Source organism: Trachurus trachurus, assembly GCF_905171665.1.
Source record: "Trachurus trachurus genome assembly, chromosome: 15".
NCBI classification, from domain to species: domain Eukaryota; kingdom Metazoa; phylum Chordata; class Actinopteri; order Carangiformes; family Carangidae; genus Trachurus; species Trachurus trachurus.
Genome location: NC_139906.1, coordinates 29,076,619 through 29,100,785, shown reverse-complemented (window position 1 = coordinate 29,100,785; position 24,167 = coordinate 29,076,619). Strand labels below are relative to the sequence as shown.

General features: G+C 42.9%; 2 protein-coding genes across 2 annotated transcripts in view; both read left to right on the top strand.

Moving 5' to 3' along the window:
* Positions 1-261: 261 nt before the first annotated feature.
* Positions 262-5,778, top strand: fgf8a (fibroblast growth factor 8a; the record flags this gene model as incomplete). The annotated part of the gene is made up of 5 exons (XM_083987871.1): positions 262-494; positions 584-620; positions 1,471-1,651; positions 3,615-3,721; positions 5,494-5,778. The coding sequence occupies exons 1-5, from the start codon at positions 463-465 to the stop codon at positions 5,776-5,778; spliced, it is 642 nt and encodes a 213-aa protein (XP_083843997.1). The 5' UTR covers positions 262-462.
* An 11,804-nt stretch (positions 5,779-17,582) lies between these two features.
* The window catches only part of fbxw4 (F-box and WD repeat domain containing 4), a 63,488-nt gene continuing 56,903 nt past the window's right edge, over positions 17,583-24,167 (top strand). Inside the window, exons 1-3 of the mRNA XM_083987986.1 lie at positions 17,583-17,942; positions 21,873-21,968; positions 22,974-23,159. Coding sequence (XP_083844112.1) covers positions 17,758-17,942; positions 21,873-21,968; positions 22,974-23,159 — 467 coding nt within the window. The 5' untranslated portion in view covers positions 17,583-17,757. The remainder of the gene's footprint in view (positions 17,943-21,872; positions 21,969-22,973; positions 23,160-24,167) is intronic.

Below are 24,167 nucleotides of genomic sequence, written 5' to 3'. Positions count from 1 at the left end.
AAGAAGGGGAAAAAAAGAGCAGGGGACAAGTCTGACAGCCCCCCGGGAGAAACTTGTTTGTGAAATATAATATAAAGAAGACTTGATCCTGCAGCGCTTTTCTCCAAACTTCAACGCACAGCTCAGCTTCTGCAAGTTGCACTTAGAGCCGGTGTGTGAACCTTCTACCGGGAGCTGCTCTGCATGTTGATGCTTCATTCTCATTACTGCTATTTCAGCGGAGCAGGAGCTTTTTTTTTTTTGCCCGTGATGGACATCGGTGTGAAGAATGTCTCCGCGGTGCGCGTGTGAGCCGCTCTCTCAGCACCTCTGACCTTATTTATTTTAATTTTTTTTGTGGATTTCGCTGAAATCTCTGGACTCGATTTTTTTTATTATTATTATTTTTAAAAATCAGGAGATCAGCTGGACTTTGCAGCTCCGGTCAGAATTTATTGGAAGAGCTTTTCACCTGCATCCAACATGCGAGCTATCCCATCCAGACGGAGCTATCTGTGAGTTCTCCTCCACCTTCACTCCCACTCTCTTAACGCTCCTTCACTCCGCTCCCAACTAACTTTATGCTATTCTCCTTCTTTTGCAGGTTTCTACACTTATTTGCATTCTGCTACTACACTCAGGTATGTTATCTACTTTCATTATTCTTGCATATTAATATTTTTGCATTGCTCCTTTTGGGTGATAGAATAAAAATCCAGCTAGGCTATTATAAAAAATAAAAAATAAGTAAAACATATGGCAGTGAAAGCGCGTGATGCACAGGCCAATAACAGGAAAGGTGAGGGATCATCATAACATTATGTGATACAACAATATGGGATGGCTCCCACGGTGCGCCGGGCAGCGGGGGCGCACGTCCTGCTGGCAGGTTGCTGATGAACATACCGGCCCTGGCACAGGACGCGCGGGCACAGACGGGGCATCGGGGCAGGGGGAAATGCTTGCGAGTCTTGTGAATAATGTCATGGGGTTCAGAGAAGCCGAGGGCCAGCGTTTTCCGTCAGCGGCGGTCATTCCATCACGGCGGAGCGCGCGGCGGGGAGAAAGAGAAATGGAAGAGTTTTGAGAGCTCAGGGTTTCTCTCTCTGCTCTCAGTCTCATATATAGTGTTGGTTAAAACTCTGCGCACATTCTCCTCCTGATCCGCGCAAACCTGTAATCACACGGCGCGTCTCTCTGGAAGCTGTTCATTTCATTTGGCCGCAGCTCCTCCTGGATCCTCTTACACTTGTCACCCGGGAAAACACAACAACAAGCTGTTATTGCGTTAGAGAACCCTCTCTCCCCTCTGTGTTTAGCTGCCTCAGTCATTTCCTACAGAAACCTGAGGACGCACAGTTGGCTCCTGTCTGTGTCTCAACTTTAATGTCAGTCAATGAATAAAACTCAACTCAACTAAAAAAAAAAAAAGAAAGAAAGAAAAAGAAAAATGTACACATACTGATGATGATGAAATCTAATTTCTGACAGGTAACCAATCAGTCCCCGCCTAATTTCACGCAGCATGTAAGCGAGCAGAGCAAAGTCACGGACCGTGTGAGCCGCAGGTTGATCCGGATCTACCAGCTGTACAGCCGGACCAGCGGCAAGCACGTTCAGGTCCTGCCCAACAAGAAGATCAACGCCATGGCCGACGATGGAGACGTGCACGGTAAGACAGACAGACAGCCTCTCCTCCTCTGAAAGCCGCCGAGCTCCTCTCACTTTGATTCATTCTCGGAGCTTTTACATGTCAGATATTTCCCATGCAGAGCAGAGAGGAGTTTATTTCACCATATGTTCCTCTACTCTACACCTCCACGTCCCCGCGAGCTGCTTTCAATTCCGCCATATTATTATTTTAAAAAATCACACAGGCCTATCCATTATTGCATTTTGCCTCCCAACATTTTCTATGTAATTTTCTATTAAAAGAAAGTCTCTTATTATTTTTTCTATCCATTTTCCAGGATTAATTTAATTTCTAAATCTAAATTTCTTTTTTGCTTTGTGACTGAATTTTTTGTGCCAAAATGGCTCAAGGCCAAAATGTTACGTCGTAAATCTGTAAAATGTCTCACAGCCTGATGAATTTAAAAAGCAAAAAAGAATCTATAGAAATAAAAGTTGTTTAGTTTTAGTGTTTTTATTTCTTAGAGACGGTGGGCTATTTCTAAAACAGATTAGCATTTAAAATGTATTGAATGAGGCCTGATTCATTCAAAATTGAAGCTGCATGGTGTCTGCGGTTCGAGATGATAAAGGTGTTGTTGAGGGGTTTTCTCCCTCCTCGCCGAGCAGCTGACCTGCGGTCTGTAGCTGGAGGAGAGAGAGGCTCGAGTCTCCGGGCGGACTGTATGGTGTTGGAGGTGATCCTCCAGAGATCCCGGTCGGTCTGGAAGAGCCATTATACAAGTCATCTTAACTTCAGCCTCCCGAACATTTCCTGCATAGCTCCTAATTCCCCCCCCCCACCCCCAAACCCCCCCCCCCCCCCCCCCCCCCCCCCTCCCCCCCTCCAACCAGCCTCACAACCTAACAGGCCTCGTCCAGGTTAACAGCTATACTCGTGCGTCTGCGAGGCTTTGCTACGTTTTAGGCTATACTGAACCTGGACTGAAAAGCTGTGTAGATAGATACCGTGCGTTTGTGTGTGTGTGTTGTCTTGCAGGGAGCTACAGTGTGGTTGTTGCAGGATGTAATTGTCTGCACGTGTGTAAACCCAAGAGTGTGCAAGCTATTAAACTGAAGTCATTTTGTATGAAATGAGAGAGAGAGAGCCTCAGACTGCTGTAGGTGGTGTGGTGGTTCCAGTGGGTGGAGAAGGTCCCGGCCATCACCGGTGACCCCTCTAACCCTGCAGAGGCCATCACCATGGAGCCTTGTGTTTTTTACGAGACAGTGTAGATTTAAATGGAATTTATAGAGCGTCATCTGCTATTGGCTTTTAATGTTGTGAATCAGTATCAATGTGAGGATGTTAAAAACAAATCAGTGCAGTAGAAAACACGGTGGAGATGAGCTTCAGCTACCGTCTGTCCCTCAGCACTCAGCTCAGAAACAATTCAACTCACCTTCCTCTTGTTTTTATCTGTTTGGAAATGATGTTTAAAAAATGCACAAAGCTCCATAAAGCGTGTTCCCTGTGTTTTTTTTTTTACCGGTTCTTGTGCCGTACGGGGATGAATGTGGAGCTTTATGTGTGAGGTCAATGCAGATTTATTTGAAAAGGAATTCTTGATGAGCCTGCCAGGATCGCCTCTTTAGCTTTCAAAGAATCAAGAGACACGTGGTTTTATCATTTTGCAGGAATTTCAGAGAGCATGAATCCCCAGGACTGGTCCCACAGGTTTAAGAGCGTGTGTGTGTGTGTGTGTGTGTGTGTGTGTGTGTGTGTGTGTGTGTGTGTGTGTGTGTGAGAGAGAGAGAGGGAGTCAGAGAGAGAGTAGGCTATGCATGCTTGAAATCACACTCAAGCATATGCGTGTGTTGTTGATGCTTTTATGTCCATGTGTGCACTGTTAAGTCATCCATTTGGGTTTTAATGTTTGAAGAAAACAGTAAAAGAGTCGTCTCCTGCATCCTGTTCTCAGCTGCGGCGTCTGACAAAAGTATCTCTGTTTATTTTTCTTTAGCCAAACTCATCGTGGAGACGGACACGTTCGGGAGCCGGGTGCGCATCAAGGGGGCCGAGACGGGCTTCTACATCTGCATGAACAAGAGGGGGAAGCTCATCGGCAAGGTGAGGAGAAAAGTTCCACAAGGCCCATGCACTCACTGTAGCCGGGAGCTATTTGTATAATACATATAGTGTCGTAGAATGATTTGCAGCCAGTTTTTGTTGCGGAAGGTCAGACTCCCAGTAAATCTATGGTATTGAAATAGCTGGGACTATTTTCTCTGTGACCATATGAATCAGAGGAGGATGAGAGGCTGTGCACGGCTGCACATGGCTGCACAGCACAGGGATACATGATTCCTCAGTTAGAATAGTTCCAGGAATAACCCAAGGTATAGACATTAAGGTTGGTGATATTGTACATTTTTACACTGTCATCAGTCATATTAAGAAGTGTATTCAAACCCTGATTTACAGACAGTCCCACAACAAATCCATAATTCCCCCCTGTCTGGGTAACATTTGTTAAAACCACAGCGGTTTTAGAAATGATGCAGCCTTTTATTAAAATAAGAAGATTTATGTCATCAGTGTGGGGACCAATGGGCTCCAAGCTCATTGGTTTGATCACAGCATTTGTAGACAATAAGAAGAATTAATAACAAATAAGAAAAGAATAATTCTAATCTGCAATGCCTGTTTTCCACTTTATGAATCTATTATACTTTATATTATCCTTTAATACTTTGCACTGGTTTAACCTCAGCGGTGTGTGTGTGTGTGGTAAAACAGAGAATATATGTATATAGGTGTTATATGGCTGTAGGTGTGTGTATCAATGTCAGTGCCCCCCCCCCCCCCCCCCCCTCTCTCTCTCTCTATGACTGCTAATAAAAAGAGCTGCTACACCCCCCATCCCCTGCACACACACATGCACCAAACAGACACACACACACACTCCACTCCACCCACCCAGCACCCTGCCTCGTACACCATCTGCCCTGAGCTACCGGCCCAGCTCCAGCCTGCCCCATGGCCCAGTGTGTGTGTGTGTGTGTGTGTGTGTGTGTGTGTGTGTGTGTGTGTGTGTGTGTGTGTGTGTGTGTGTGTGTGTGTGTGTGTGTTGCATAGAGAGAATGAACACAAAGTGTGTCTTCTTGGATGTATATGTGTGCACTTGGGGTGGGTCATGACTATTTTTAACACACTATTTTGTCCAAAAAGGTGGGAGTGTGTTACAGTAGGCTAGCACTGAGAGTCAGCTCCAGTCGCTGCTGTTTCAGCTGACCTTACTGTACTTTGCATCAGTGATTGAAACCTTTTTTTTTTTTTATTCTTTTTTTTTTTACTTGATAATATCAGCAACTGGAGGTCACACTTCATCCGCCTTGTTATTTACCGTCTCTTCCCTGCGCTGCTCTGTCGTCTAAAGTCAGCAGTCTGATCTCAGCAGGCCTCGTGGATACAGAGATATAATATTTAGGGATCTTTTGATTGTTGTTCATTTCAATCAGACCTGCTCGGTTTCATTTAAGTGCAACTGCAACAGGAAATCAAAGAGTGAAAGTGACCCTCGGGGGTTGATTAAGGCTTTATGGCTGGAGGATCCGTCCTGCAGCTACTGACCCACGAGGGCTGCTGGATGTTTGCTGAAGGGGGAGAAGAGTCATCGCTTACTGTCATCCCCCTCTCTCTGATCTGTAATGACTGTAGCATATGCTGCATGTATGTGGGGAGGGCTGTGTGAGTGTGTGTGTGTGTGAGTGTGTGTGTGCAGGGGACACAGGCTGCATAGGGAAGCCTTTATACATCTGATATTTCCCATCTGTAAATCTTCATTCTCCCAACATTCCCACTAACTGTTTTTTTTCTCTCTTTCTCTGCGTTTTCTACAGAAAAACGGACAGGGCCGTGACTGCATCTTCACCGAGATCGTCCTAGAGAACAACTACACGGCGCTGAGGAACGCCCGCTACGAGAGCTGGTACATGGCCTTCACCCGGCGTGGGCGGCCGCGGAAAGGCTCGCGCACGCGCCAGCACCAGCGCGAGGTGCATTTCATGAAGAGGTTGCCGAAGGGACAGCAGCCCACCCACTCCAGCCACCACCGGCCTTTTGACTTCATCCACTACCCCTTCAGTCAAAGGACTAAACGCACACGGTACTCGTCAGAGCGCTGAGGAGGAGGAGGAGGAGGAGGAGGACAAGAGAAAACACAGAAAGAGAAAGAGGAGGAACTGACAGACTGACTCAACAGCAGCCCAAACACTCCTCTACTCTCCACAAAAAAACCTCTAGAGACTTTTTTTATACTGAGCATTACTATATCTTAATATGTAGTTTGTTTTCTATTTTTCTCAAAGTAAAAAAAAAAATGTACATAGACAAAAAAAGTGAGATATCTATTTTTGTACTCCAGACTTTTAGTACTGATCTGTGTTATAAAAAAAAAAAGAAGAAAAAAAAAAGGTAAAGTTTGTTTTAGATGCACATAACTCATTGTCTGACTTATCGGGGATATCTTAGTAGAGTGCGTTGTGTTGTTTTTTTTTAATGTCATTTTGACCAGTGGAGTCTATTTTTTGGACTCTCGCCTGCTGCTCAAGGAGACTTGAAGGGCCCTGATTAACCGCACTGCCAGGGAACGCTGCGTTCAGAGACACAAACTGTCACACACTGCGTTGGGGAGCGCCGGGGGTCAGTGAACGTTGCAGAAGCGCTGGGTGACGACGCCACGCTGCGTCCTGACCGGGCTCCTTCTCTCTCTCTCTCTCTCTCTCACACACGGCTGAAGCAAACTGAGCTTTAAACGGTGTGCGACGGAACATTGTGGCAGCTACATTTGATAATCACAGGTTTCCTGTTCTGACTGTAACGTTGACGTGTACAAAATGCATTGAAGTGTAAGGAACCCCCCTCCCCTCCCTCTCCCTGTCCACTTGTGTTCTTGTTGTTCCCTGGATGTCTGTTTTTATACATATATAAATATATTTTTATTTGAGGATGTGTAAAATAATTTTAAGGATGGAATATTTATTTAAAATGTGTAATAAATGTACATTAGAATACTGATATTAAACTCTTGTTTGGTACACGCTTGTTTTTGGATCCATCTGTGAAAGACCTGAACAGACTCACACAAGCTGACCAGCCTCTGTGCACACACACACACACACTCAGCTGTGTGTAAATACATTTTAGCTTAGAGCTAGTCTGATAGCGACTGTGCCCAGCCCAAAGTAAGACACTCATTTGTGCAAACAGTTCACTAATCATGTGTTCAGATGGATAATATTTGAGAAAATACACATTAGCCTACTAACACAATGTTCAAAATGTTTCAACACAACATAGCAGTCTCATCTGAACGATCTCCATGCATTTAACATAAGTTTAATAATGTGTTCAATTTATTTGTTTTACAAATGAATAGTTTGTGCACTGTTACACCTTACACCTTTGCAGTTACTGGTCTGGCTTTTCCTAAACAGGTGAAAAAGTGTTTGAGGGACATTCAGAAAGCAAAACTGAAAAAAAAAATCATATTCTAATGTATATGTGTTCTGGTTACAAAATATCTTCTCAACAAACAATATTCATCCACTCAGCACTAACATGTAGTGCAACCTGCCTCATACGGTTGTTTTCTCAGGTTTTGGTCTCTGGAAACTTAAAGAGGAACTATGCAAGATTTTTACCCACAGCTTCAAAATAGTTGTGATGATTAAATGACTTGTTATCTTCCACCTAGCATCCCTTGGCCGAAAACCAACCTTGTAACGGTGTATCAGCTCTTGTCTCAGTGGCATCGTGACACAAACACATACATGTATAACATCATCTGTAATCTCTTCTTTATGACAGATGAGACAACACAAATATACACATGTAAAACTATATTATATATCATATAAGTAGAGCTTATATGATATATAACGTCATCAACCGTTCCGTGGATTGCCTTCCTGCCAGCTTCGTTCGAAAACAAGTGCACATGGCCAGGGAGGGAGGAGGGTTAGCAAAATAGCAAAAAAGCCACCAGACTTGCATAGTTCCTCTCAGAGCATCAGCCATTGTTGGACAAGACATAGTTTCAGTTTAGATCCCCTCAAAAACTTCAACTTCTCTGATGTTGGTTTGTGTAAGAAATGAGATACATGTCATCTGTTGAGTCAGAGCCAAGCTAGCTGTTCACCAGACAATCTCCATCCAGATGAGCCGTTCAGATTGTCTTCTCTGCAGGTGATATGTTGCGAATACTACAAGAGAGCAACAGTTAGCACAGCTGTAGTGTTAAAATGCAGAATTTGACCAACAACAGCTGCAGCAGAGACAACGAGGTCAGGAACATTTGTAATTGGTTACCATGGTGGTCACCAAGGATGATCAGACCCAATCAGAGAGGCAATAGAGGAGAGTGGCACTAGCTCTGTATGGTATTTACAGAACATTGGTTCTCAGCCTGTAAATATTGCAGCTGAACCTGAAGTGGACCCAGCCAACCAGCAACAAGTGGAGCACTGGAAACAGGAGCTGAACAGACCCGTAATGACCCACCAGCAGAAACTGTGGTTAGAACTGGAAGTTCGTACATGTTCTTCCTCCAATTAGATTTAGAAGCCGGGGTCGAACGCTTTCTCTGTGCTTGTTCACTTGGGAAAACCTGTAATTAAAGGTTGGCTCCACTTACAGCATGTGTTCTCTCTTCCTTCTAGTGATATCAGATGGTTTTAGTTTTATTTGTCCAGGTTTAGAGATCAGTAGATACAATGGACGTGAGCAGAATTTAATTTAGTTCTCATTAATCTGGAATAGTGTGCAAGACCTTGGGTGAGATCGACCTAATGCTCAACTGAACACTCCTGAAACCTCAACATCAAAAGAGTCTTATCGCTGAAGAATTTCATCCCTACACATGCCATCCCTTAAATTATGTTCAGATACATACATTTACATACAAATGTTGATGAATGTGTATTTGAAAGAAACAAACAAAACATTGTCAGTGATAATGTTAGTTTATCAACCTTATAAGGATATCTATGTAGTTACAAACTGAAGAATAGTTTAAAAAAAAGGGGTGGGAAATTAAAAAAGTTTTGTACTTTTGTACTACCACTCCTTTTTTGAACAATGTGCGGTGTTTTGTTATGTCTTGCCTCTATTTTTATTTTTTTCTTTCTTTTGTATGTACAAATAGTTACATACTTTTTTTTATACATGTTCGAAAATAAAAATTCATTCATTCATTCATTCATCAAGTCCCATAATGCTGATACTGAACACACTTGTAAAAGTGTTCAATGTCTTTGGTTTTTGTACGATGTTAACTCATACAATATGCTGGTAGCAACTAAAGCTAGATTTTATTTTGTAAATATATCTCTTTTTCTACATTTCAAGCCCCTAGAAGAGAAACTCTTTTGACCTGATATAATTGGAAAACTCTGGTTGGGTTGTGTTTTCGACGGACAGAAACTGAGACCTTTGAAAACTATGACACTTCGGCCCCTGATTGAGTCCCATCAGCCTCAACCTTCCATGGTGAATATGACCCAGATAATGATTTACAAGTGTTAGCCTACTGACCTTGTTGTTTTTGTACTATAACTGTTTTTATGTGTGTTTCTTTTCTTGTTCATAATTCCTGTAACAAGTTGACAATCTGCTTCCTGATACACCTGTAGTAGCCTATAGCTACTTCTGTCAACATGACTGGTCTCAGGTGTGTTGGCGTGGATGGAGAGCCGTTCTGATACAGAGATAAACATGGTTGTGTTCATGTAGCCACTTAGCTCTTGGTAAGATGAAAGAAATAAAGCATTTTGTCTGTGAACATTTCATTACAATGCCTGTAGTGAAGGAGTGTGGAGCTGCGTAGCCAGCTGGCTCCAGGTGGAAACAGGCACTAACTTGTTGTCTTTTTCCTGAGGATGGAGCAGGTGTTGCTCATGTCTGACACTGCAACTCCACAACCCAAAAAACTCTGCAAAGACCTCCAAACCAGGCACAAAATCAAGCCTGAAACTGACTCACTTTACCGATACCACAACCCAATGTGTTCCTCGTCTGTCCAAGACATTATCGATGAAACTTTTATTACTTTTCTCCTTTTTTTTCCTCTTTTTTTTTCTTGGAGTTTTGTTGAGAACTAAACTTTCTTCTTGTCTGGTGTTGGTTTTAACCTTCTTACACCAGCAGCTCCCGACTGGAGCAAGAGGAAACGCTGTGGCTGCTGTGGTTTCTCCCCACATGAAACCTGACCAGGGAAAGCTAACAGGGAGGGTATTCTTAGACAGATCCCAACAGGGATAACAAGGTCATTTGAAGTCATGAAGATCCCCCCCCCCCCCACCCCTCCTTCCTTTTTAGCAGATAGCAGCATGTCAGTGTCAGAGCGCTGTGCTGTTGTGGTGATGATACCACTCTGTTTGTTTTTAGGCTTTAGCTTCCTTCAGGTTCTGTAACTCTCAGTATCTCCACTGTTATTCTTTCATCTCCCGCCTTTTAGCACCCCGGCGTTTCATTTGATTGGACAATCCCAACACGCATTGGGTGTGTGTGTTTTTTTTGTAGGTATGTTTGTGTGAAAGAGAATTAGATCACCGTATTACTTGCCATGCACCATAATGAGTTTGATCAGATTACGTCACAATACTTGGACTTTTAACTAACAGCCACCCCGATGAAGAGAAATGCCAGTTCTGTTGAGAAAAGCCTCTGTCCTTGTGTGTGTTTGCGTGTGTGTGACTTGTGTACGAGTGGGTCAGTTTCTCTGTGTTGGTTTGTGTGTTTGTTTGCCAGCAGGAGAGCAAATAGTTCCAGCTCTGCTGACTGAAAGTCGGCCATAAAGCTCCTTCAAGAGAACATTTGTTGCTGGAGTTCTGAGGAGCTGAAGCCCAGAAACTTCACACAAATTTGTCTGTGCGCACATTCTTGATGTCTGTGGTTATTAGCCGCAAATAGCTTCTGGATATCCAAGTACAAATATTTGCTGTCCTACAAAACATGCTGCTAGAGATCAGCACCAGTCTTCAAACCAGTCTCAGTGATCCTGGTGCTGTGTTGTCAGGGCATTAGCCTCCGTTTGGATCTGCTGAGGCAAAGTGGCTCCACGGTCGACGTATCATTGCCAGCTTACAGTGTGTTGGGGTGCAACTGGTCAAAAAAACCTGTAAAGATCCACCAACATCTGGCTTTTGTGAAAAGGGTTCAATCAACATTGACTGTGCAGTATGCAAAATGGTTCTTACTGGAACCCTTAGTGTTACCAAGAACCCTTGAAAAACCCTTTCTTCAGGAAAGGGTTTTTCAGAAGGAAATGGTTCCAGGTAGGAAAGGCAAGGCAAGGCAGTTTTATTTGTATAGCCCATTTTTACAAACAGTTTGTCTCAAAGGGCTTCACATAGCATCATAACAACATCCTCAAGGTACCCTCAGGTAGAACCCCGGCCCTTCTAGAAGAACCCTTATTTCTAAGAGTGTAGTCACAGGTATTCTTTGGTTGGGCATTGGGGTAAACTCAACAACCAGGTGATCCTGCACATTTATTGAGAAATGCAGTGGCTACACAGAGGTTGAAAAGAGTGAGCTGCAGCCCCCAAATAAACTTAAAAAACACACAATCACTCACACTGAGGCTGCGATACACAAGCTGGGAATGATACACAAGTAGATCCATTTTACCAGTCTCCACGGCAGCTAACAGCTCATCGTTCTTCTTCTCATGTTCATGTGCTGACATGGCTTCATGTCCTCGAAGACCCGTGGTGTAAGAGGAGTCAAATGCATGTTGTTGTGGGGTTTTTTGGTTTTTTGTTGTGTTTTTTTTTTTTTTTTGGTGTAAAAATGTGATTAGATAGCCTAAAGCTCTGGCTGTTGTCTGTGTTGATGGACCTAACAGCAGAAGTATCTGGATGTCCACTGACACCAGAGAAATAAAACCTTCCACCAAACTAACAGTGAAGAATGGTGTGAAAAATAAATAAATAAATAAATAATGTGAATGTGAATGTGTATCATGCAGGAGGAAACATTCAGGAACAGTATTAAGTTGTACATGAACTGTTTTGGGAACATTCAGATCCCAAATATTATATGTCATAATATTACAATACATATTCCAGATGTTGGTAGTAGGTTATATGGGGCATGATGCTATATATTTAATTCATGATGATCAGAGGTGAAGTATTACTCATTTAAGTACTGGACAGTAGCTCAGACTCTATTGGCAGCTCAATGCATGATTGACATTTTGAAATCAATTATCCACCTTAAATTTCAAATTAGCTTTTAATGTGCATGTGACTATGTGTCAAGCACTGTTGTTTTAAAAGTTCACTTATTGTATGCAAACCCACATAACAAAGGTGTATATGTTTGTGTTTTGTTCTGTGTTCTTATGTAAAGCGACTCTGAGCGTCTGTAAAAGCGCTTAACCAAATGAAATGCATTTTTATTATGAAATTTCAATGACAACTTTGACAATTCCATTCATTTTTATCAGCTATTTAGTGATGATGAAAGTGTTTGTAAATCCTGCGTCTTATGGAGCCTCTTCTTTCCTGAGGTTAGGAAATCTGAAATGTGTCTGGATGCACAGAAGACAGAGCAGATTGAATTACTTTTCCTTTTTGCTCTCCATTGCTTACACTGCTCATGCCAAAGGAGGAGTATGTGGGGTACTGAGCGTAAATAATGTAATGTCTGAAATATGGGAATCAATTTTGAATCTGAACAGATAGAATCAACCCTGATGTGAACAGATTTTTTTTTTATGCTTTGGGTGGTGTTAACAGGTGCATAGTGTGAGTAAAAGCATGAGCTGTTATGTGGCCTGTGTAGAGCTGATAAAATGAGATCAAACCAGAGAAATGCTGCTGACACGTTTTCTACGTGGACACCCTGGAAAGAGTGAAAAATGGAGTTCTTTCACTAATTAATCCTGACCTCTGAAAGGTTGTCTAACCTACAGCTCTGAATTAAATGCTCTTGACAACTACTTGACATTAATCTGCTTAAGTCCTTCCACATTGGATTAAAAGAGGGATTTGTCCCGGAGGACTTCCAGCAGCAGCTCACAGACACCAGATCAATCAATTAAAGTTGGTGCTTTGTGATAACTCAGTGATAAAACCTGACAGCAACAGAAAAAAACTTTTTTTTTTTTTTTTTTTGAGTTTCTGCCGTTTGTTTCTCAGATGCAGGATTTTGCAGACCGTCTGGAACACTATAGTAGACTTGTGAATGAATGAGTTTGCCCTCTCCATTACAGCCCCCACCACTGCCTCTAGTGTCTGCAGAGTGAACCCCGGAGAAGAACTGGCTTGTGGGAAAAGTCACACCTTCTGTGTCGCCAATGCTGCCATGCAAATGTGGAGCAATTCCGGTGCAGGAGAACGGGGGTAACATCACTTTCATCCATTTTATTGAGCCACAGCCATCGTCCTTAACCCAAGATAAACAAACAGAGCGACCATCTTCATTTGCTTAGGGAGCAATTTAACCCCTGCCTCCACCCCCACCCCCCCGTGGTGGCTGTAGAATAGCAGGGGTGACCAGAGAACGCGACCCTGCCTCCCTAAGCAGCCCAGAATGCCACAAGCCGACACAGAAGCTGCCCCCCATCAAAAAGCACTTACAACCTTCAGCCACTTGTATTTGCTCTGAAGCGCTGCTGACCCGACCTCCATGTGGTGCAGACCGGGAGAAAAGAATGGGGGGGCGCTGGGGGGGGGGGGGGGGACACATAAGAGTTACCTGAAGGTTATCCCAGGAAAAAATATGATCTACTTGATCAGCAGGAATGAGTGTGAAGGTGTCCAAGTATGAAGATACAACTTTTCAAAGTAAATCTATAGATCAGAATGACTAAATTTGACTAACTTGGTTTATTTTTCAATGCATGATTTGAATTCATTAAGCCTAAAAAGTAATTTCATGAGAAGAATTCAAACCACAAAAAGTGACGTTCAATTCCTAAAATTAACTGTTTATAGCAAACCATTAGCCTATATATTACAATATATAAAGTGTTTATCACTGAGTGCAGTTATCCCACATTTCCTTTGGTTCTCTCGTAGACTTTGCTGTTTTTAACAACCTACAGGGGAGTTCATACAAATTATATGTGGTCTATATTTCAAGCAAAACAAAAAATTTAAATCTAAAAAAGAAAAGAAAAGCTATTCTTCTTTTTTTTCAACAGAAATCCGTCAGCAGAGTGGAATGCAGTGATGCGGAGAGATAAAACTCTCAGGCTTTTGGACATGTGTCCTTGTGTCCTGACCTCACTATTTCTAAAATCCTGAATAAAGATAAGATTCTTTATTGTCCCCAAAGGGAAATGAGTTACTGGACTCACCCGCATAACACCACCATCACCAACAACAACGCAGACAATACAGGGGACACTTCAACAAAACACATCCACATCGACGCGGGGACGAGATGTTTTATTTTATATTGTATCACACAGAGCCTTTGATACTGAGCTCATGTTAAACTACCCCACACACATTTCAGCCTGCACTGCACTGCACAGCCAAGTGGCACTTCAGTCATGCAGAGCCAATCTTACACTCTACGGTTCTTATAGGTTTATATCTATGTTGACCTTTCTCACACACGTAACTATTGATGTCTATCATCCAGCTCGGTGCTGGGATGCATGTTCCTTCCAGTGTTCTTCCCAGATTATATTTGAGTTTGACACTGGTACATGAAACGGCACGGAGCACTGGGGCAGCAGCCCCCCTTTGCATTGTTTTAACTCAGGGCAAACGTCCGTCTGAATGTGGCCAAACATTTGGATGTTCACATGTACTGGGAGCAGGGGGCAGTAAGGTGGATGGATTCTCTATCAAAAATGACAGGCAGCCCATTAAATCCAAGCCCCCATTCAGCAGTGTTAACAAAGCCAGCAGTCGAAGCAGGCTGGATAATTGAAACGCAAACAACTGATCAAAGTGAAGCTCCAGCTCGACAGTTTCATTGTTTATGTACGGGCCTTATGCGAGACCTGTTGACTTTTCCAATTGGAGCTGTAAACTTTTGTTTGTCCGTGCATTTCCAAGACTGATTGTCAGTCTGATCTGAACAATTACCAGCTAAATGTGTTTGCCAGCTCAGGCGGAGCCCCCCTCCCTCTTTGCTGCCCTAAAAAGATCAAAAGGGAAGACCCCCCTCTCCCTCCCGTAGCCCTCTTGAAACACCCCCACCACAACCCCCCCCCAACCACCCAAACGTCCCCTCCACTCCCCATATCCCTCCTCCCAACCTCTTCATTTCCTTTTTAGCCATGACAGTTCAGCTGGAAAACCAACCATAAATGATTTTTTTCGACGGCCCAGTGTTGGGGCATGGCCTTTTTAGAGCACACAGCTTTCAGCGAGGGGACAACGTCTTTAAGAAAGAAAAACGATCTGCATATTTCAATTATGTGCCGTTGCGCTCAGCTGATCAAAGAGCTGCAGGGGATGCCACTCGTAACTGAAGGCTTCAGGACCCTCATGATGTGAATGAGCGCAAATTGATGCTACTGATGCTAAACGGTTAAGCGCCTCATAAAATGTCATAAGGTCAATCAACTTTTGGTAGTCATTTGACCGTGACACAACCTTGGCAGTTTTAGTGGCTAAACAGGCCTCGGGGCCGCCGCGCCGATCTCCACTTTCATTCTGCTGCACAATGTCTGCAAGGATGCAACAATGCACGTGTGTGTGTGAGTCAAACTAAACCTGGTGTCATTGTCACTGGATTATCACACACACTAAAACCTTAAACAGGAATTCAGTGACAGAAGATTATAAAGTGAGTGGAAAAAATAAAAATTAAAAAAAAGCTTTGAGTTTAAAAGTTCACCAACTAGTTTGTTCTCGACCTTTTATTTCAATTATATAAAGAGTTTGGCATCGTTTGAATTCTAATGATTCCGATTCCAGTTTCAGTTACGTTTTTGGGTTTGGATTCCAGTTCCTAACAATTTTCTATTCTGATTCTTTTAAGAAGTGGGATCAAAAAAGTTTGCATGGTCTGAGTTCTTTTGGACTTTTTGACATTTGGACAAGCCTTCAATTTGGGACAGGCCCTGTCAACGTAATTGGCCTTCAAATACGTCCTCTGAAGGATGTAGGCGCCGAAGTGAGACACGGGTAGAGGTTTCGGCATCTTTAAAATTTTTAACAATTTTGATTCCAATTCCAATTCTGATTCCATTTCCAATTCCAGAACTGCTTCCGGTTCCGTTTCAGCGTTTTGGTTCTAGCTCCCAACGATTCTCGATTCTAGTTTTGAAGTTTGCATGGTCTGAATGAGGGAGCTAACCTGACTTCTTATTGGATGAAACAGTATCCATGATTGCACACGCTGCCGCTGTGGTGTGTGGGTGGTCTGTTCAGGCAGAAATGACTTCTTCTCTCTTGTTTTACTGGCGGTTGGAGGACTGCAAACCAAAGACGAAGCACGAAAGAAAATTGTTTAGGAGCCATTAGAGGAATCAAAATTAGAATTTCTTAATGATTCCGATGGAATTGAAATGTTATACCGGTTCCATTCGATTCTCGATGCCCAACCCAAATTATACAGTGTCTCATGTTCCCTCTCAGAGGATGTTGAAGCTAAAAGTACCTCAAATAGCTTGTAAGCAGATCTTTTTGCTTGTTTTGCTCAATGATAAAAAACAAACCCATATGAGATTCTTCTGATGATAAAATCAATCTTGCTATCTCTGGCACAAAATAGCCTCTACAGTCTGCACTTTGTGGAAAATAAAAGGAGCTGAATTATTTCCATATTTCACTAGAATGTGTTGTGGACCAAATGCTGAAAAAATGCATCTCAACACTATCGTCATTCCTACCGTCCACCTCCAGAGTCCAGGAGGAGATTTTTGGAAACACTGCAGAACCTGTTTTAGTTTGAAAACTCTAACTGCTGTTCCCTGTTTGCAGCATTTCCTACAACTTCCCAATTGCAGATTAGAAAATGCTTCCTGTTTACACCTGCACGCACATGCTGAGTGGTATGTCAAGTCAAGTCAAGTCACTGTTTATTTATAGAGCACATTTAAAACAACCTCAGTTGACCAAAGTGCTGTACAATTGCAAAAGCACAACACAGTTAATCACAAACACTACAACAAACAACAAATAAATGTGAATGGTCTTAGGCTACGTGTTTTCAGGTGTTTCAGCGTGGACGGAGATCAGTTTTGATACAGAGCTTAGACGACAGAGAGAGAGTTAGGAGAGTAATAGATAGATTTTTCTTTAATTTTGTTGCTCATCTTTAATGTTGTTGCATGTTCCACTGTGCATCAGCCAGAACATGAGACTTACCTAGACTAACAGGTTAGTTTTGGATATCAGGATCTGCCATAGCCTAACTGCTCCTGAGACTGTTTCAGTCTCTTTTAGATCACACTATCATCACAGCGAAGCAGTGGAAACAGAGGGAAGAGCATCCACAACAATGACATCTTCTGCTGTGACTGCTTCACCAAACAGACTCCCTGTCAACTTAGTGGGACGGCATTAAGGAATAAAATATACATTACATTCTATTTTATTTGCTATTGCTATTTTATTATGTATAGTTTGTTCTTTATATTTTGCTATTTTATTATGTATAATTTGTTAGTTTTTTAAATAATCTTATTCTTTATATTCTTATACTAGCTATATGTTGTTATCGTCCATGTGTGTCTGTGTAATGCTGCTGCTACACTGTAATTTCCCAGCTTGGGATCAATAAAGTCTATCTATCTATCTATCTATCTATCTATCTATCTATCTATCTATCTATCTATCTATCTATCTATCTATCTATCTATCTATCTATCTACACAAATATATATAAATAAAATAAAAATATATGTAATCGTAATGCATGTACTGTAACTTTCTTTGAATAGCAGGCTAAATCATTTTTGCATCCTACGTCAGCGCGCCCAGTGACGTATCACTGTCGTCATCACGTCAGCGGACGGCAGCCATGGCTTCCTGTGTGCTCCTGTGTGCTGCTCTGTGAACCATGGAGACCGGTTCTTCAGCTTTACCTGCTGTTCTCACTGCGGACCACCTGCGGGTCTGACACACACACACACACACACACCGAGACCCAGACCCGGACCCGGGGTGGGGGGGCTCAGCCTCACCATGCTCCTCCTGCAGCTGCCGGAGGACGTCCTCTATCACATCCTGTCTTACTTGGACTACAGGTCTCTGAGTCGTCTGTCCCAGGTCTGCAGGAGCCTGTGTCGCTTCGTGAACCGGGACGGGGTCTGGAGGCGGATTGCCAGAGAGTTTCTGAACACGGGGATCAGGCGGGACGGGACGGACATGTAAGAACCAGGCTGTGTGTGTTAGCTCGGTTAGCTTAGCCCCCCTAGCCCCCCCTCCGTCCCCACAGTGCCACAGTGCACCTGGAGCCGGTCTCTGCCTGACAGGAGCACCGTGGTCCCACACAGTCCGGACCAGCAGCGTGGCTGTCCTGACTCCCCCCCACACCCCGGGGCAATGATGTGGTGTTTGCCCCCCACTGCTAACCCCCACTGTACCAGGCTGTAGCATTACTTCCTCAGCGGTATCTATAGCAACCATCCAGTCCTCCACAGCTGATGATGATCACTCTGTTATTGATCAGAACATCAACTGTCAGAGGTCTTAAAGACACAGTGTCCTACTGTATTATGGAAGAATAATAACAGGCCTATAACAATGACAGAAAAGAAAAGAAAGAAACACTAGGCTACTTCACAACAAACAGAGGAGCTCAAAATAAACCATAACAGAGCTCAAAATAAACCATAACAGAGCTCAAAACAAACCATAACAGTTCAGCTCTTTGACCCAGATGTTCACCAAGTCCCTGTCAGAGGATGGAGGATCCACCACTGATGATAATTTACACCAGTGAAGTATATTTCTAACAAAATGTGATACAAAATGTGATAAATCAAATAATGTTTGTAGTGACTCCAGAGCTAGCTAGTAGCTACTGCTAAAACTTGGGCTTTTATGGCCTCAGGTGATGCAGGGCCTCTGGGTAGGTCTGCTGATTAGACCGAAGAAATTAGAAATTTAAATTAAAGGTCCAGTGTGTAAAATGAGGGGAAAACAGTGACATCTAGCATTCAGATTCTATTATTTATCTATTAAATAAATGTGAAACTCATGAAACGTGCTCTCTGTTTGGCTAGGTTTTCCATTCCGTACAAACATGGCGGCACTCTCTAAGCAAGACCCTTACTATATGTAGCCTATATATAAAAGAAGAATTATAAGTCTATGGAACAGATTGTATTTTATAGTGATTATACACTTATACAAATATATTCATTGGTAGGCTAGTATTCAGATTTTGCCAGTAAACCTTGACACATTTTACACACTGGACCTTTAGCAGTTATTTATAAGTATATTAGTTTTATTATTTATAAATCTTGAATAAACAGACACATTTCAGTTTGACCTCCAAATGAAGTAAAGTGTTTCACATGATGAGGATAAAGTGATGTTATGACCGTCAGACAAAGTGTGTGTGCATGGCACCATAACCTCTGGACGACCAGGCACCTTGTTGTCATCACACACAAAAAAACTGATGGTGAGAACATGAAATTAATATCCAAGTTGTTATAAACTGGAGTTAGCTTTAAGAGTTCCCAGCAGCCACTCTGCCATCCCTGTCTCCTCCTTCAGGCCTCTGCTCTGGCTCTCCAGTCACCTCACAGTCATTAGGGGTGTAACGGTACACAAAAGTCACGGTTCGGTACGTACCTCGGTTCAGGGGTCACGGTTCGGTACGGTTTCGGTACAACAGACACTAATTGAATGTAAAACTAAAATCTGTCTTGTGTTATAAAAGTTAAAAGAAAAAAGAATACAAAATAAAACAAGTGCATTAGGAGTGTTATAATGCCATTCATTAATTCTAGAGGGAAAAAAACGTGCACTTAACAACTGGCAACTATTATTCGAATTATTTAATTATTATTATTAAAAAAATATTATAAAAAAAAAAAAAACTGACATCAATGTTGGTTTACAGTTAAATTAGACTAGCAGTTACTTTGGTGATGTTTCTGGTCCTGCCTGTGTTCATAAAACATATTAGGCAGCTACACGCACATCCCCCAAAAAACTGAAGACTAGGTGCTGGACCACCAAGAAAGACACAGGTAAGGAAAAAAGGAGACCGCACACTAGTTAAAAGCTCCCGTGACAGTTTAATGTCACTCACATGTTTCGGCGTCAGCCCTTCATCAGACAAAATGTGTCTGATTATAGGCTATATAGTGTGCGGTCTCCTTTTCTCCTCACCTGTCTGTGTTCATGTCAAGAGGCTTAAAAGCTGCGGGATAAGTTGTTGCACACAACTAGTCCTTTTCCTCGCACCAGTGATTGACATAGGCTATCGGGTTGAACCATGGATGTATTAGGGTTGAACATGCGCTACGTGTTTGATGCGTTTCTAGCGACGCACCGCGCATCCGTGAAACATCGCCGACGGACTTTGTCCGGTGGACCAGTCGCGAGCATGGATGTATTATGGTCGCGAGCCGCCGCCGCCGTTTGTTTCATTGAGAAGCCACAGTGACATGAATGAAGCAGACAGCTCTCCTCCTCTAACTTCACTCTCTCATCACTTCTCTTCTTCGTCTGCTATGACGGCTGCAGGCAGCTTCGAGGCTCATTACCGCCACCTGGATTCGAGTTTCGATTTTTTTTTTTTTTTAATATTCATTCAGACGAATTCGTCGTGTGACTGTGTGCACCGAACCGTGACCCCCGTACCGTGACGGCACGGGACGAATACATATACCGTTACACCCCTAACAGTCATAGTGTCATAGCAGATCTCAGTGCTGCTGTGTCCTGTGTGTTCATGCTGCTTCCTCTAGTCCTCTGTCTCTCTACCTTAGGTGTTGTCATCATCCTATATCACAGGCACAGACGCCTCGCATGTGCACGGCATCAGTACCACATGTCTGAACATACAACATGACCTGGACTTGGCTTGCACCTTCACATTATCATTGTCTTTAACAACGAAGGCCCTTTCTGATGCACAGTCAGTTTGAGCCTGTTTCATGGGCTCTGTGTGTATCTCCTGATCCAGTTGTTAATTTGTCTTAATCCAGATGTTAATTTGTCAAAGGGTGCACAGAGGTTACCACCTGTGTCAGCTCACTGATCACTGGTCAGATGGCTCCATGTAAGGTAAATGCAGAAGATTATCAACATTTAGAATTTCATACAGATTTCAAACATCACTGCATATATCCTAAATTTAAACAACTATTGTGGTCCTGCCCAAGTATTCAAAGTCTTTGGTCCGTCTTCTCAGGTATTGAAGTAAGTGCCACTAAAAGCTTCAGCTGATTGGCTTTTACAGTGTGGTCATTTTCCCTCCAGGTGTGGATGGATAAGTTTAAAAACCCTATGAATATATTTTTTCTGTTGGAAAGAATAACTTACATTCAAAACTACTGTTATTTTGAATTAGTTTAGTACAACCTTATTATGGTTTCTGCTTTTAGTGTAATTAGTGCTGTTTTGTCTTCTATTACTGGTGAGCCAAAGATAATTTTCCACCTTGGTGGATAATGAAGATTTATTCTATTCTATTCTATTCTATTCTGTTCTATTCTATTCTATTCTAGCAGCTTGTTTCTCTGTTGTGGACGGGAGTCATCAGTGTATTGCACACAATGAGCGACCTGGTTGAGGGTTGGTGTTGTCAGTCTGTGGCTGTGTGTGTGGAGACTGGAGGAAAATGCTGCTGATGTTCCCGTTTCAGTTGTTGTAAAATAAGAGATCCAGATGCTAAATTATTGATCATGTTGCACACACACAGATGACATTTTCATTGCTGTTTCTCATTATTTATTTATTTAGTTATCCACTCATATTCATTTGTACTCAGGGACTTTACTTATTTACTTGTGCTGAGTTGATGTGATGAAAAGCTGATGAGCTTTGATCAGTACAATATCTTCATCCCACTACATGCCGAGGGATGGATGTGTTGGTGGTTGTTTAACCTGCATCAGATGTATAATGAAATTGTTTATTAGGGTTAGGGTCTGTTTTTTTCTGTGGAAAAAAACAAATACTGAGAGATTTGTCTCTGTCTCAGAAGATCTGACAGTTCCTGCGTGTCACTGTCCCCTCCTGTTGAAGACACTTGGATAGTTCTGAATGGTCAAAGTACCGTTTTCATTATAATCAGACTTTAAAACCATCCGTCTGCCCTGTCTCTGTTGCAGATATCCCCACATCCCACTGAAGGAGAGAGTGAAGATCGCTCAGAACTGGACTGATGGAGTCTGCAAAAGGGCGACTCCACTTAAATGGAAAACAAAGTGAGTCATTTACCTACACACTTTGACTGAACCGTTTTAAAGAAACATATTAAGCCCCTTTTGCACAAATTATACCCAAACCCTAAAGGGCCTTTCACACCGAACGCGGCAGGCGGCGGAAGGCGGCAGCAAACCCATTCATTGTGTACATGCTACCGCGGCGCACGGGCGAATGGCTCTGCGCCGAGCTGAGCGGCACGCAAGGTGGGCGCATGCCGCGACGGTGCGCTGCGCCCGAATTAAATTTTTTAAATCCGGGCGCAGCGCGCTGTGACGACATCTCGGCGCGTCCAATAGGAAAGGATGTAGTGGAGTCTGAAACAAAATCAGCCGCTTGCAGAGTGAAAACAAACGGCCAGACGTTCAATTAAAGTGACGGATGCATGGAGTGAGTTGTCATCCTCCTGAGGATCAGACCAACTCTCTCTAACAGGCTGTTAAACTGCTCCCTGCTCAGCCTGACGCTAAACTTCACCGGAAGCGGTATACCCCCCCAAATCCTGTCTTGTTTGTTCGGTCGCTAAGCAACCTGTGCCATATGTGTGAGCGCTGCCGCCCTGCTCTGCGCCTGTCTGCGCTGTACCTCGCGGTGGGCGCAGCGCATACCGCGCTCGGTGTGAAAGGCCCTTAACCCCCTAACCACTGCTTGCCCCGCCCCACCCCTTCTACCCGTACCAGGTTGGGGTGGGGTTATGCAAATTTGAAAACTAGTTACATAATTGGATGACAATTGAGGAAATAGCTTGTAAAAACCGCTTGTATTTCAACCTAGGGAGCCAATTGTCAATTGTCACAACACCCAAATATATGTTAAAGAGCCTTCAAAAAGTGACATTTCCATAATATGTCCCCTTTAACTCTGATTCCAGTCAGTATACTACGCTAAGCTAACCACTAACATCCTATCAAGTCTAGCTCCACACTTCATACACAGACATGAGACTAAAATCGTATCTTTTTATTTCAGTCATCGTTTACATGTCTCGTCCTTTGTCTCATCTTCAGACTGTTGCCGTGGTTGCAACTAGATGGGGACGTGCTGTTTCTGTCTCAGGCTGCTGATATCGGAGCGCATTACGTGCACCATGACTCAGGGAAACTCCAGAGGAAACCCTTTGAAATCTACTCAGGCCACAGTGGAGACGTGTGTCACTTTGTTCTGACCGACTCTCACCTGATCAGCGGTGGAAGGTACAGTAGCTGTAGATCAACAACAGGCGGTAGTCATTTGTGTTTCCTTACTCCAACTGTTGCAGCAGCTTCAGTTTGCTTGGAGCTTAAAGGGATATTCTGGCGTAAATTTAATCCACTGCATTATTTGTGGCTATGAGTGGCTTTTTTGATCGCAATTTGCTGGTGGAGAAATAGACAGCAGTGTTTTGCTATCATGCGGTCTTCACTGAAGTTGCTACAAACTAGGGGAGTATGCGGTTGGCAAATGTGATCTCGCAAGGGGGGGTCTTACTCTGTGTCACGGTGTGTTAGACCATGAGTTAAACTTACGCCGGAATATCCCTTTAAGTTACTCTCCAGACTTTTAGCAAGAAACACTCTATGATATGAAAAAAATATAATATTTTTTGTCTAAAATGGATTTCTGCTATATAACTGGGTCTGAACCTTATTTACTCTCACTTCCTTATTGAGAAGTTAAAATGAGAGAGCATCAAGATGGTCAGAGGAAGAAATATCAGAGAGACTCAGCCAGAACCAGACTCAGAGGAGGAGTCAAAGAGGATGAATAAGATCATAAGGATTTATCATGAACAAATAAAGATCAAGATGATCAATAAACGGTATGGGGAAGAAATGCTCAGTTCTTTTAGTTAAAGGGAAGTTGCAGTATCACAGTCTACAGGTACTCTGTTAAGTGAGAGTCCTGCAGGCCAAGAGTCTTTATAGTTTCAGAGCAAGAGCGAGTTTTTATTTTATCACCCAGCTCCCATATTGGTATAGCAAATACACCTGCAACTAAGTTCTCCAAAATGCTGGAACAACTGACTGCACCTGCCATGGACCTGACTAACTGTGCAGGTGAATGGTGGAGAATGAGATCTGATTGTTTTCCTCTTTGTTCCAATAGATGAGTTCACAGATAAATAACAGCTATTCATGGTATTATTCATGAAACTTATTCTTATATAGTCCCTAGACTGTCTGCACAGTTCTGTATGTGTCACAGTCTGTTAATATCAGGCC